Source organism: Lynx canadensis, chromosome C2 (assembly GCF_007474595.2).
Source record: "Lynx canadensis isolate LIC74 chromosome C2, mLynCan4.pri.v2, whole genome shotgun sequence".
Classification (NCBI taxonomy): Eukaryota; Metazoa; Chordata; class Mammalia; order Carnivora; family Felidae; genus Lynx; species Lynx canadensis.
This window is the reverse complement of record NC_044311.2, coordinates 106258382-106272863: the sequence shown is the minus strand read 5'-3', so window position 1 is coordinate 106272863 and position 14482 is coordinate 106258382. Positions and strand designations below refer to the sequence as shown.

Sequence of the window (14482 nt, the reverse complement as noted above, 5' to 3'; positions counted from 1 at the left end):
GTACTATATAAATGTTTAATTATGTTAGCACTGATTTAAAAGCCCAATAGAGATACATTAGTCTTGCTTTCAACCACCTATTCCCCCTTATTTTACAAGAAATTTCAGATAAATAGCATTGCACATCGCTCTTGATTAAACATTTATACAAATAACTGTCTTGGTACTGCTGTTTTGATTCATGTCTGACAAGCCTCAGGCCTAGGTACTTGTGGTTAAGTTTAATTTTCTGCAAAGATATTTTGCATCTTACACTGGAACATTTCTTCTGGGAAATGTGCAGTTCCTTTTGAGAGTAATTTCAGCACAATCAGTGATATTCTAGGTAAGTTGATGCCAGATGTTTATTTCATGCCCCACATATTTACCTCATAAATCAGCAAACTAATGAGGTTTGAATAGTTTCCTGTGGGAAAAGGAATGTCTGCCGTGAAGGGAGGGAGAGTTGGGGATGAGGCTGGACCCCACACTGTTGGGTGATGGAGATAAGAGAGTCTTCACTGCAGTGACTGTGGGGCAGATAACTGGTTTTCAGCTAGAGGGCTGGACAGGGCTGAGCTTGCCAGGCAGGAAGTTACTCCAGAGACAGAAATGGAGTTGCCCAGCCCACAGCATCTTCCTAGTGAAGGACCTTGCAGTGATTTTGAATGCTTTTCTTTAAGCTAAGGAAACCACCAAAGTCAATTTTAAATAAAATGGTTTTTGTTTGGGGCGCCTGGGTGGCGCAGTCGGTTAAGCGTCCGACTTCAGCCAGGTCACGATCTCGCAGTCCGTGAGTTCGAGCCCTGCGTCAGGCTCTGGGCTGATGGCTCGGAGCCTGGAGCCTGTTTCCAATTCTGTGTCTCCCTCTCTCTCTGCCCCTCCCCCGTTCATGCTCTGTCTCTCTCTGTCCCAAAAATAAATAAACGTTGAAAAAAAAATTAAAAAAAATGGTTTTTGTTTTATTTTTAGTAACCAATTCACTGAACACTGTCAACCTGATGGGCTGCCAGCACAAGTTATGCTGTAATTCCCCCCCCCCCCCAATATCATGACTTTTGACTATCAGTTCTCTCTTATCTGGTCACCAACTTTCTAATCCAGTCTAGTCTGTTCAGGGTCTCCCAGCCCTGGCCAGGCTCCAGCCTCAGGGGTTAGAAGAAGAGAAAGAGCAAGATCTATTCTGTTCTACCACTCCTCTTCACTTTTAGGTGTCTGCTGCTTCAGGGTTGGGACAGGGGACAGAGAGTTCAAGGGACACATTCTCTTTGCTTCACAAGTGCAAGTGCAGCGAATCCTGGATGTTTTTCTTTCATGTGTGTGGCAAGTCCCTCAGTGGAGGCTCTCATTGTGTTCTTATGTGAGTTCTTCAGGAGGTCGCTAACTGGGTTATTGTCTGACTCATAAGATACCCATTGGCCGAACTCCCTCATGACTGGTTTGGTAGCATGCACCCCAAAGTCTTTTGCTGCTTGGGTTATTGTGCCTGGTAGGTAGCCTTCATAGTTCCTGTCAGGATGGCTGAAGCTCAGAAGCCTTGACAGGAGTCTGCCTGTCCTGGGGGATATCATGCATCCTTGCCCTCCCCATGGTGGAGCTGCTTGTCAGTGATTCACTGCAGACCATTTTGTTTTCTTTTAACTCACATACTCACAGATGGCAGATCAGTAAGTCCACTGCACAGACATCCAATAGAAAGAAATGACAGTTTTCTAATCTTTGCAGTTGGCTTTCTGGAGCTATCCCTTGGATAGGGAGAGGTGGACTCAATCCTTAACATTCTTATCCATCACTCACTTCTCCCAGGTCAACCCCTGAATCCATCGTATACTTGGGAGGGTGCAGAAGAAAGTTCTGCCGCCAGCATCTTAATGAGTCCTGCAGAGGTTTGCTAGGTGGGTTTTTTAGAATATGGATGTGTTTCATCTGTTGTTTTATCTTTGGAGCTTTAGCCTCCTCATTCTAGGAGAAAAGGAAAAGTCCACGTCAACATCTGGCCACATTTGGTATGAGGGGACTAAAGAACGCCACTAGTTTTCTTGCTTTTCTCTCTACCCTAAAGACAAAATTAATTTTTGTGCCTGAACTAGATTTTAAACAAATGAACCAAAAGGCGGCCTCTTGGGTGTAAATAAGGAGCTTCTGAATATTTGGTTTAGGTGGTCGTCAATGGGGAAGAAAACAGCTCTCAAGGAACCACACTGGCTTTGGCATTCCAGCCAGCTCACCACCTATAATTTCTACCCTCACTGTTCTGGATTTTGAGTAACAAGCACAGGAAGAATGCATGAATGGTAGCAAAGGTTTTATATTCAAAACTCTGCAGTTTTTTGGCAGAATGTGTAGATCATTACCCTTAAAGTTTCAAATTTCCTGTTTAGCCACAACAGTCTTGTTCCACTGTTATCTGCCCTTTGCTTTGGCAGGCATGCTTCTCTCTGTGGTCTACCCTGGGGATTCCAAGAGATAAAATGTGGCTTAAGCGCCCTGGGTAGGGCATGTGGTAATGACAGCTGCCATTTATTGAGCATTCAATGGTACCAGGCATGTTCTGAGTTCTTTAGTGCATTTGCTCATTGAGTCCCCCAATTATCCTTTACTGTAGATATGGTTGCCATCTTCCTTGTACATATGAGGCAACTAATGGGCAGAGAGGTTAGGATACTTGCTTAAGGTCACATAGCTTGGGAGTGGCAGAGGTAGAGATTGATCCTAGGTAATCTGGCTTCACAGCCTGTACTCTTAACCACTGTCATGTTGCCATAGGAATTTGTGAGCAGTAATCTCTTAAATAGACATTTGTCATAATCTCTTTATGAAGAAGTGAGTATTCTCTTAGCTTCTCAAGTTACTAAAAGACAGGTTTGAGCTTTACCAAAGTAAATTTTATAATCTCCTAGCTTTTACTTGGTGCATCTGAGTTTTTTGGTTATAAATAATTTTCCCTATCTCAACAGGGAACACAAACTGAGGTATCTACTGTGGTCATGTTAGTAAGTAGTTACATGTATCTTCTGGTCTATGGGTGAAGCAAGCAGGATCAAAGAAAGATACCATTTCACACAGAAGCTACTGGCAAGCTGAAGGCAGAACTTAGGGTTGTTTCTAGCATCGGCTATTCAAGGGTGCAATTTTTATTTATTTGAAACATCTTGTGCACTACGTACCATGTTCTGTATCAGGAACTTGGGACACAGAAGTCAGATGCGCTACCTTTACGAAGGAAGTTCAGTCTAGTTGGGACCATCTGTGGGATAAGGTGACTGCAGAACCACCTAGGTGTTATATTGTGCTGTGTGAGACATAAAAAGATGATATGCTCGACTCAATCTGTGGGATAAGATAGGGGGTGACTCACACAGGCAATGCTTGAGGTGGACTTTGAAAACTAAGAGTAGGCCAGACTGGGAAAAGGGAAAGGGATATTCAGGAGTAGCGCAAAGACATAGAGCATATTTGGGCAATTGTAAGCTTGGCAAAAGTGATGAGGGCCTCGGGTGGGAGGGGAGTATAAACAGGAATGCAGACAGGGAATCCCTGTCATCGGAAGCCACTGGGGACTAACATTGGATTTGAAGTTCAGAACCTTCATTCTGTCTTGCATTGGAGCCTGGAAGTCAAATTCTAAGAGAGTCATAATTCAGACCTAAAGGAGGGTAGTGGCAGTAGGGATGACAAGGAAGCAAAAACAGGTAATTACAAATACTGTTCAAGTTTCATCTGAAAATCAAGCAAAAGAGGGACACGAAGAAAAGGCATGGAAATTAAATTTCCCTTAGCCTATTGCCTGCCATTTGATGTGGCAATTCCTGTTAGACACACCCTAATTCTGGTTATTTTCATGGTTACTGCCAACTCTGACCTCCAGCAACAGATTGCTAATTCAATGGTTCCTAGAATCTTAGATGTCTTGCACAGTCCTTTACTAAGAGGCACCAACATACTCTCTTCAGCCTTTTCTGTGTTCCTCAGACCCATTATTTCTCACCTTTGCCTAAGTAGCCGTGTTTTAGCATGTGTGCTACTCTTAGTTGAAATGTTTTACCTCTGGAGTTTTCCTCTTTTAGGCTGACAAAATGCTATACAGCCTTATCACTAGTCAAAATTTCCAGAAGGAATGTGTCACTCCCTATTTTACTTCTGAGGTCCTAGAAGAGGCCTGATAGTTGTTAAAAGTATTAAATGTTTTACTAAGTTCACATAGTAAGGGCCCATATAGTAGTACATGGTATATACAGTAAGGGTCCCATAAATGTTCTTAAGCATTTACTATAAATACATAATTCCAGTACAATGTGACCATTTCTTTGTAGCATTTATTGTATTGGAATTATTTGCTTATATGTATGCCCCCATTTAATTGTATGTGCTTGGAGGGCATAACTATTAAGTGTATAAATACTATTACAAATATGCATGGGATTTTGCAGGTACTACTTTCACATTTTATGGTTCTTGATGTAAAAGTAGTTAACATTTTTTTTTTCATTTCCATTGTTCCCTCCCCATTATATACTGGCCCATTTTATATGCTCTCCATTATATAACAAATGATTAAAACTATCAAAAATTTAGAGAAAATTAGATGTTAGTTGATTAGGAATTATCAATTATATAGCATGTCATCTGAAATGCTTCAGCCTTTCCCAGATAGGATTCTTGTAACCTTACCAGAACTCTGACTTTCACGTCTAAGACACAGAAGGAGCTTATTTATGTAAATATCTTAAAAGGATATGGTTTTGGTATTTAATAACTAATACCCATCTGGGATGGGCATTTGGTACCATTTTGTCCAGTTAACTTTTGAATCCAATGTCTTTTGTTTAACACAAAGAAAACATAGAAATGCTGTGAAAGAAATGTTTGTGTTCATTAGAAAAATATATACCAACTCTGCGTTTTGTTAAGATTCATTTTATAAAATACCTTAAAAGAACAGATAAAGTACTTGAGTTTACATAATAACCAGAATTGAAAAAAGATGAATATAAATTAATTGAACACATAACTATTTTGCCACATTAGACAAGTTTTAAAAAGGCATTAAAAAAAATAGTAACTGGGAAGAAACCCTTCACTCTATTGCTGTCTTTTTCTGGCAACTTTTCCTAGAAGCACTAAAATTCCAGGTCAACAGGCAGTACCTGTATTGTTGAAAACACACTGTAATTTGCTTCCAAATGTGTCAGCTTAAGAGAAGAAAATGAAATTTTTAACCAGGGTAGATAATTCAGTGCAAATTAAAGCTTCAAGTTGAAAATTCAAGAGGAAAAATAAATGTCCCAACTGTAGGAAATGCTTATGGAACTGAAAAAGAAAAAAAATTCACATTATGAAGAAATCTTTGCAAGTGTTCTTGTGTGTGAAATGAGTTAACAAATGGACCCTTTAAAGTTGCAATTAGGGCTTTAGTAAGACTATTTGCAATGCGGGCGATGGGAGGTGAACAGGCAAGAGCTAAAGGTCATTTTGTGGAAGGAGGTTCAAGTTAACCATACGCACTACTCTGATTCAATTGTAGAAAATTTGGCCAGGGTATTGCAGACATCAAGGGGAAAAAAATTATGGAGACTAATTTACTGGGTTATCATTGAGGATAAGTACTTCTATCCCCAGAACATGGGGGATGAAGGAGAGCAATATTGGCCATGATTTAAGTATATGGATTATATGGTGTACTGGCTCAAAAAATAATTGTATTACTAAGTCTTGAGAAATGGGAGGAATGTCTAACTTTCTGGATCACAGTGAAACCAAGTCACCTTCATTTCCAACCCTTAATGGGTAGTCACTTCTATGATTAAAGTATTTAGGTTTATTTCTACAAAAAATATATTTTTTTTTTTAGTTTGGTAGTCGTTGGTAATAGGTAGCAGTGGGCTTTTCATGACTGAAAGTTTCCCTCTTTCCATTCCACTCAGGTTTTTGATTCATTCTTTTTCATGATAAAACTGATGGCTACTATTGGGTACAAGATGCAGAGATTTTAGTGGGGGCTAGCACATTTTCTTTGCAAAATAGATTTAAAAAGTCTAAATTTACTGTATCACCAGTCTTTTTCTAACTCTCACTGGAAAATTTCACATATTTGAAAATTGAAGATGTACTATGTTTCCTAACATTTGTATTTTATCTCATTCCCTATTAAAGTTATAACAATGTTATCACAATGAAGTGGCAACTTTTGGCTTTTAGTTGTACCTATGATCAGCAAGTCATAAAAAAACAAAATATACAGTGCTATTTCAATGTGACATCAGAGACTGGTTAAACAAAAAGTGAATAATCATGATATATGCAGAGTTCATAAATCAATGAAGAATTAGCTGATGCAATTTTTTAAAAGTATAAAAACTGCACTCCTCCACCTGGAGGAAGAACATCTAAGGAAAAGTAAAAATTCCTCTCCAGTGACATTAACCAGTGCAGAATCACTTGAAATTAAAACACCCAAGACCTGTGACTCCTCTCAAGTACCTCCCATCGTGAGAGCCAAATTGACGAATAAGGACATGTGGCACATGCCGCTTTGAAAACAATGCATTAGTTCACCTCCCCAGGTTAACCTGGTGGCTGTTCCAGTCCTGAACATGGACTTCCCTGGGGTCCTGCTAGCTGTTTGGTCCTGTCCTTTCAAAGCCTGAAGCTCTCAATCAGATGCATCCTATTACATCACACTGGGTGTGAAGTTTAGAGAGGGAATGGTAGAAACATGCACAAACCCGCAATTAGTCCATATTTAGGGAACCTTCTGTGGGTTCAAGCATTTTACACAGGCCTATTTTTTGTCCCATTTCTCCACTACTCATTAGGCTTTGTCCTTCAGAGAGAGACTTTTACCACCAAAAGCACAGATAAAGAATAACAAAACATTATATTGGAATCAGTTGCGAGTTTGTGCTTTAAAAACATAGTGCTTAATGGCATCAAGCACATCATAGATGCTCAATAAATATTTGCAGATTAAAATAATGTTTCTGAAGAACCAACCTCCATTTTGGGGGAGAAAAAAAAGCAAAACTAGATGAATTTCTTTCCCCTGACTGGATGGAGCAATGAGAATCTACAAATCAAATATGAACTTTAATTTGATTGCAGAGATTTTGCCAAAGGAAAAAAAAAAAAAAACATTGCCACAGTAGCATTGGCACTTAACAGTGCATCAAAGATTTAACTTTTCCACTGCAATGTGAACTGGTTCCTAAACCTGTTAGGTACCAGAGTATAATCACTCAAACAGGAAATGAACTCTATTCCACTTCGGGAAAGGTATGGTAATTTTATCTGAAAATTATTAATATATTTCAGGGAGACGGCCCTCTTACTCAGCATGCCTCAAAGTAATGCAGGCATAAATGTCAGGGGACCTCATTATATAACTTCAGTACGGCATTGTCATGTGCAAGTGTATTTCTCCCACATCTGCAGTAGTTGCTTTCTAATATTTTATATTTTTACAGAGTAGTGACACCCCTGGGATGGCAAAGATGAGAATATGGGAGGTTAAAGATCAAAAAACTTACACTAAAAAGGGATGTTCCTTTAGATCATATGAAAACCCCTTATCAAAAGGCAGTTAGTTCATTGACAAAAAAATGCTTTATACATTCATAATTTTCCCATCTCACAACAGCAAAGGTTTCCAAAGAAAAGACTCAGTAGTGAAGGCCACACACTTTTTTTTTTTTTTTTGCATTAGTTTGACACATTGAAAATCAGAACCTTTAAAGCATCTTGTAAATGGGAGAAATGGAACTGGACCTGGGCAGGAGTGGGGACGGGGCGGGGTGGGAGAGATCAAAATGAACATGTGACTTAGCTGTTGATGTGGACAGTGAGGGAGTTGGTGGGAGATGTTACAGCAGACCTGACCACTCTACCAAGGGTCTGTAAAGAACACAGTACAGGTATCAAAAAAACAAAAACCCTAAAACGAATCTAAAAACAAAAACAAACTGCAACTTGGCCAACTTGTAAACAAGGAAAAGCATTTCACAGACTCAAAGTTCAAGGGAAGTAAACGTCTTTAAATTATTTTTGTCAGTTCAACCCTGATTTAAAAGTATGGCTAGCAGAAATAAGCACAGCTGTTGACATCCTGAGCAAGCAGCTGTCTTCTGAGAAGCAGCACTTCCAAGCCTCTTCTCGAGATGCCACACGAGGAGACACCTTCTCTCACTTGTCTCTTTTCCATGATCCTGGAATATCGAATGCCTGCCATTTTGGTGTTGACAGTCTTGGCTGCTATAGATTTAGACGTGGAGAGACTGGAGGCGGGAAGGCAAATTCTCGGAGGATGCTACGCGCCACTTCGACGTTATTCTGAGCTATCTCTAAGGCTCTCTTCACTTCTTCAAAGGCATAACCCTCTCCCATGAGTTTTGCAATTTTCGCATCAACATTTTCCAATGCTGCCTCGGGCCCATGGGGTTTTCTGTGGTGGACTTCTGGTGCAGTCCTGCGGGGTCGTGGTTTAGGAGGTCTGGCTGGTGCTTGTGAACCATCTGTAGATTTTAAAAGAGAGACAGCATGTAAATAATGGGATAAAAATAAAGACAGCTTATTGGTATGATCTCATTCCATATGAAAATGCTGTTTTTCATTATCTCCATAAAAAAATTTTTTTCTCATTTTTATATACTATTGTAGGGTAGGTTATATTGTCCCCATTTTGAACATTTAAAAAACGGAGTTAGAATGTGTTGGAAGTTTGAGAAATTAATACAGATTTCTTCCCAATTCTACATAGTATTCTTTAAGCCATATAAAATAAGGGATAGAAAAGGGGAAAAAATTAAAAAAGAATGGCTTTCAGTATGGGAACACAGCTTATTTTTTCCTACTATGGTGAAGGAACTTTTTTGGGAAGTTTCTACCAGAGGAAACTGTTACAAGGTTGTCAGCATTCCTGGGAGGACATCCCCATCAGGCCCTCCATTCCACCCAGGCCACAGCACAGTTACTCTGAGCAATATGCACTGTAATGTCCTGGCCTGTCTGATTTTTTAAGTTAATAATGCTGTCAACTGTGCTGGGGAAGGGGGGAAATAGTAGGTGCTTCGGGTCTACTGTTAGTTAACCGGCTGAACAGAAGTAAACAGTGCTTTGTTCAAATACTGTATCCAGATTTCAACTTAGGAAGTTTTGCTAAAGAAAAAGCAAAGCCAGTGGAAACCTCAGCAGTGAAGGTTTGGGCTCCATATCAGTCCCCTGATAAGTTTCTCCAAGTTAAATCAAATGACACTGGTAACCATGAATGGAGAGTAATCTTACTAAGAGAAAAAGTTATAGACCACCATGGCACACAGATCACCAGGGCAGGGACCAGTAACTTGAAAAGGCACTTCTGTTGTGGAGTTCCATAATATCTATACTTGGTACTATATATCAAAAGCCTAAATTAAAAAAAACAAGATGAAAATAAAAATTGTCAAATTTATGCCATGAAATACATTTATGGATTTAAGACTCTTTAAACATCAATGCTTCTTTAATATCTTCCGCAGACCACTGACAAATGTCCGATGATAAATCAAAGTTAAGCAAATGAGGAAGTGAGGGTACAATCCAAATGCCTTGTGACTCTGGTCTCCATCCTCTCCTTCTTCGTCTCTGCTGCTTTGCCAACTTTCCCAATACCTTCATGGGAAATTGTAAGTAGATATTTTCAATAATAATCAAATTGAAATAAAAAATTATCTAGTCCATTCTATTTTTCTTACAAGTCTATTTTTCCATGAGAAGGTAGCTTGTAAAAACTACCCTGTTTACAACTCTAGCAATATAGCAGCATAGAATACATATGTGAAAGCCTCCAGTATGAAGATACTCAGTTCCACACCACATTGTATGGTAGTCTTAAATTTTCTTATAGGATACTGCCCAGTTTTAAAAAAAGATATAGCTGTAGATACAGCTTATTAAATTACGCTCATATACAAGAACATACATTAATTTCTGGTTCTTGCTCAAGTCTGTACTGTTTCTTGCATCTGTAACTAAACATCTCAAGTTAATTATGGTCTGCTAAATTGCATTTCTTACTGTGTCTTCAGGTTCCATTTATTTTCTACTAAGTATTTCCATTATGTCACACAGAGATGGACAATAAATTTTACTTCGCTTCTAATCATTACCAAAAAAAAAAAAAAAAAAAAAAAAGATTAGAAATCCTAGCAAGCTTTCTGAGCTTCAACACAGAATTCATACATTGAAATCTTGTCTGTTCTGATTTACTTTTGGGTGAGAAAAGTACTTAGACTTAAATACAAGTCTAAATTCCTTGTATTGCATAGGTAATTCTTGAAGAGTTTTTTTTAATACTGTTATTTTGTTTTTATCCAAAATACGGAGAAAGGCACATGAATGTCAAGCATCTTTGAAAAGAACAGCTAAATATATCACATAAGTGGGAAGGCTACTGTGGCAGCCAGAGACACATTGAACAGTATAACTGACAATGAAGTCTTAAGATTTAGAACTTTTAAATTTAATAAGCTTATGTATTTTTAATTGAAGCACAGTTGACATAAAATATATTAGTTTCAGGTGTACAACAATGATTTGATATTTATATACATTACTAAATGCTCACCATAGTATAGTTACCATCTGTCACCAAAGTTATTACAATATTATTGACTATATTCCTTATGTTGTACTTACAACTGGAAGTTTGTTCCTCTTTTATTTTTAATGTTTATTTTTGAGAGAGAGAGCGCAAGTGGGGGAAGGACAGAGGATGTGAAGCAGGCTCCATGCTGACAGCAGAGGGCCTGATGCAGGGACTGAACCCACGAACTGTGAGATCATGATCTGAGCTGAAGTTGGATGATGAACCCACTGAGCCTCTCAGGTGCCCCTCGAGGTTTGTACCTCTTAATCTCCTTCAGCTATTCTGCCCATTTCTCAACCCCCATACAACTACTAGTTCTCTGTATTTATGAGTTGGTTTTTTTTTTCTTTTTTTTTTAGATTGCACATACAAGAGAAATCATACGGTATTTGTCTGACTTATTTCATTTAGCATAATACCCTCTAGGTCAATCCACATTATTGCAAATGTCAAGATCTCATATCTTATGGCTAATATTCCATCCAGTGTGTGACTTTCTGTGTGTATATACATCTTTATCCATTCATCTATGGATGGACACTTACATTGCTTTCATGTCTTGGCTATTGTAAATACTGCTGCAATGAACACAGGGGTGCATCTGTTTCTTTAAGTTAGTGTTTTTGTTTTCTGTAGAAAAATACGAGAAGTGGAATTACCCTCTACCCTTTTAATGTGTTTATGTAATATTGCATATACTTTTATTATGCACCTCCCTTAACTAATTATTGTTGATTCAGTTGATTTTACCACTTTATAAGTAATTGACCTACTAGTTTTACTATGTAAGGCCTTTTTTATTTTTCCACTTAAGAAGTCCCTTCAGCATTTCTTGTAATGCTTGTTTAGTGGTGATAAACTCCTTTAACTTTTGTCTGGGAAACTCTCTCCTTCAATTCTGAATGATAATCTTGCCAAGTGCAGTATTCTTGGTAGTAGGTTCCCCCCACCACCCCCCACTTTCAGCACTTTGGATGCATCATGCACTCCCTTCTGGCCTGCAAAGTTTCTGCTGAAAAATCAGCTGGAAGTCTTATAGGTGGTCCCTTATAGAGGTAGTTGCTTTTCTCTTGTTGCTTTTAAGATTCTCTTGTTATCTTTAATTTTTGGTATTTTAATTATTATGTGTCTTTGTGTGGATCTTTTTGGAGTCATCTTGCTTGGGGCTCTCTGTGCTTCCTGAGCCTGACTTTATTTCCTTTATCAAGCTACAGAAGCTTGTAGCTATTACTTCTTCAAATAAATTTTCTGCTCTTCTCTCTTCTGGGACTATTATAATACAAATGTTAGTATGTTTGATGTTGTCCAAGAGGTCCCTTAACCTATCCTCATTTTTTAAAATTATTTTTTTTTTTTTCTGTTCAGCTTGGATAACTTCTACTGTTTGGCCTTGTAGATCACTAATTCATTCTTCTGCATCCTCTAAGCTGCTGTTGATTCCCTCTAGTGTGTTTTTTCAATTCAGTTAGTATATTCTTCAGCACTGACTGGTTCTTTTTTATATTTTCTTTGTTGAAATTCTGAGATCATTCGCTCTTCTCCCAAGTCCAGGAGCATCTTTAAGACCATTTATTTGAACTCTTTATCAGGTAGACTGTTTATTTTATCTGTTTCAATTAGTTTTTCTTTTTTTTTTCCCCCTGAGGTTTTGCCTTGTTCTTTCATTTGGAAATTATTCCTCTGTCTCCTCATTTTGTCTGACTCTGTTTCTACATATTAGGTAGATCAGCACTGTCTCCTGATCTTGAAGGTAGTGGTCTTGTGTAGAAGGTCTCCTATAGGGCCCAGAAGTACAGTCTTCTTCTCCAGTCATCAGAACCAGGTGCTCCAGGGGTATTCCATGTGTGGGTTATATGCGGGTGGGGCTGGCCTCTCCCCACCCCAGGGCAGGAGTTGCTTCGGGGGGCAGCATGCAGGTCCTGACCATGGCTGCCCTCCAGGTGTGTCAGGGCAGGAACCACTTTGGAGGGACATCTGTAGGAAGTGGCAAGGTGGGTCCACAGGGGAATGCCAGGGTGGGATGAGCAGTGCTAGGAAAGTAGATGGAGGGTGTCTGAACTGGTGACCACCAGCATTGGGCTAGCTAGGCTAAAGGAGGGCAAGAAAGATGGTGCCTGCCAACACTTCCATACCTGGAAAAAGTTTTTACAGATCTCTGTCCCTCCTGTGCATGTTCTATGATAATAAATTAACACTAATGGCACCAGTCCTTTTTAAAGTGCTGCTTCAGTGCTAACTCTTGGAGTGAGTTTATGTGTGGGCCCTTTAAGAGTAGAGTGGAGTCTGAATTTCCTATGGCCCTCTGGTTCTTCTGGAGTTAATCCCCACTGATTTTCAAAGATATTATGGGGTCTCATATTCCTGATGCAGATGCCTAGGTCGGTGGGGGGGTACCCAGTGTGGGGCTTGAACTGCCTGCTGCAGCGAGGACCTCTGTCCCCATGATATCCCTCCTGCTTGTGGGCTGCCATTCCAGGGGTTTGGCTTGCAGCCACATTTCCTCTCTGCCCCTTCTACCCTTGTCAACGTGGCTTTTTCTTTTTGTAGCTCTGGAAGAGCTTTTTGCTAGTCTTCTGGTCATCCTCAGAGACAGTTGCTCTATGTGTGGTTGCAGGCTTAGCGTTTCAATGAGAAGAGGTGAGCTCAGGATCGATGATGCTACCATCTTCTCACCCTAAAGGTATGTATGTATTTGTGATCCTAGTAGATAACACTAAAAAAAATGGTACCTTTTACCAGGAAAAACCCCCAGGAAACCCATCTGTTATATAAGGCTGCTATAATTAATACTGGCAATGTAATTTGCAGATGACTCTTCTTTACTTGAAAAAAATTAGTAAACATAATTCAAGAAATCTAAGTTAACAAGGAAACACACACACACACACACACACACACACACACACACACAATGATTAAGTCAACCCTAGGGTAGTGAAGGTATCTCTGATCCTGAAACTGGTATTTTTTCGTTTTACACACAAAATATCAACCAGGGAAAGTGATTCAAATGACCTCTAAAAGGAATCAGGACAGATTTTAAACACAGTTAAAAAAAAAGACTTTCTTAAAGCAAAGATTTATTTTCCCAATAGATATTTTCCCTTGAAATTCAAAACTCACATATCCCAGCTCATTTAAACCTAGTCCTCATTGCAATGTTAGGGCAATGTTCCTCAAAACAATGCTGGCATCTCTTCAAAATCTTACAAATGCTTGGAATTTTAATTTTATCATGTATTGGAGCCTACAAATAGAAGTAAAATGGACTCTGTTTCAACTTTTGGCCACTTGTTATATATAAATTTCCATTTATTAATGAATATTTATTCAATTTGGCATAGCTTAATTTTTGTTCGACTGTTTTAATTGGATAGAATAACTCTGTACCAGGTAATTGACAGCTACAACAGAGACTTTACTTGATGTAGATGAGGAACATTACATAGAGATGGGATTGGTCAGATGCATCTCATTCTCACAACTAAGATTTTGAGTGACCTTGAGCTAAGTAATTTACTTGTACAATTCTCACTTTCTAAATCTACTTTCCTATCTCATTTTTAGAGGTATTATTTATCCCTTCTCAGTCAGGTAGTATGCAAATTAATTAATGTAATGGCCTCTTCAGCACATATACTGAGCATTAAAAAGAAAGGACAATGAATTCACTCTCTATGATAACTGCTATACTTAAATGCTATGGAACAGTAATTACTCTAAATTAATAGCAATGTCAGAGAAGTGTGGAAAAGGGGGGGGAAAAAGCAGGGGATTTGTTGTGAGTGCCTATTTTTATACAGAAAGCTTTTAAGGAAGATCTGTTATAACCCGAACTAAGAGTGGAAACTATTAAAAAAAAAAGTGGGGAGGCATTTTCACGCT

At 38.8% G+C, this 14482-nt stretch overlaps 1 protein-coding gene across 1 annotated transcript in view; it reads right to left on the bottom strand.

Annotated features, from left to right (window-relative positions):
- Positions 1–4880: 4880 nt before the first annotated feature.
- Positions 4881–14482, bottom strand: part of CBLB (Cbl proto-oncogene B) — a 213320-nt gene continuing 203718 nt past the window's right edge. Inside the window, 1 exon segment of the mRNA XM_030330544.1 lies at positions 4881–8486. Within this exon segment, the coding sequence (XP_030186404.1) occupies positions 8227–8486 (260 nt within the window). The 3' untranslated portion in view covers positions 4881–8226.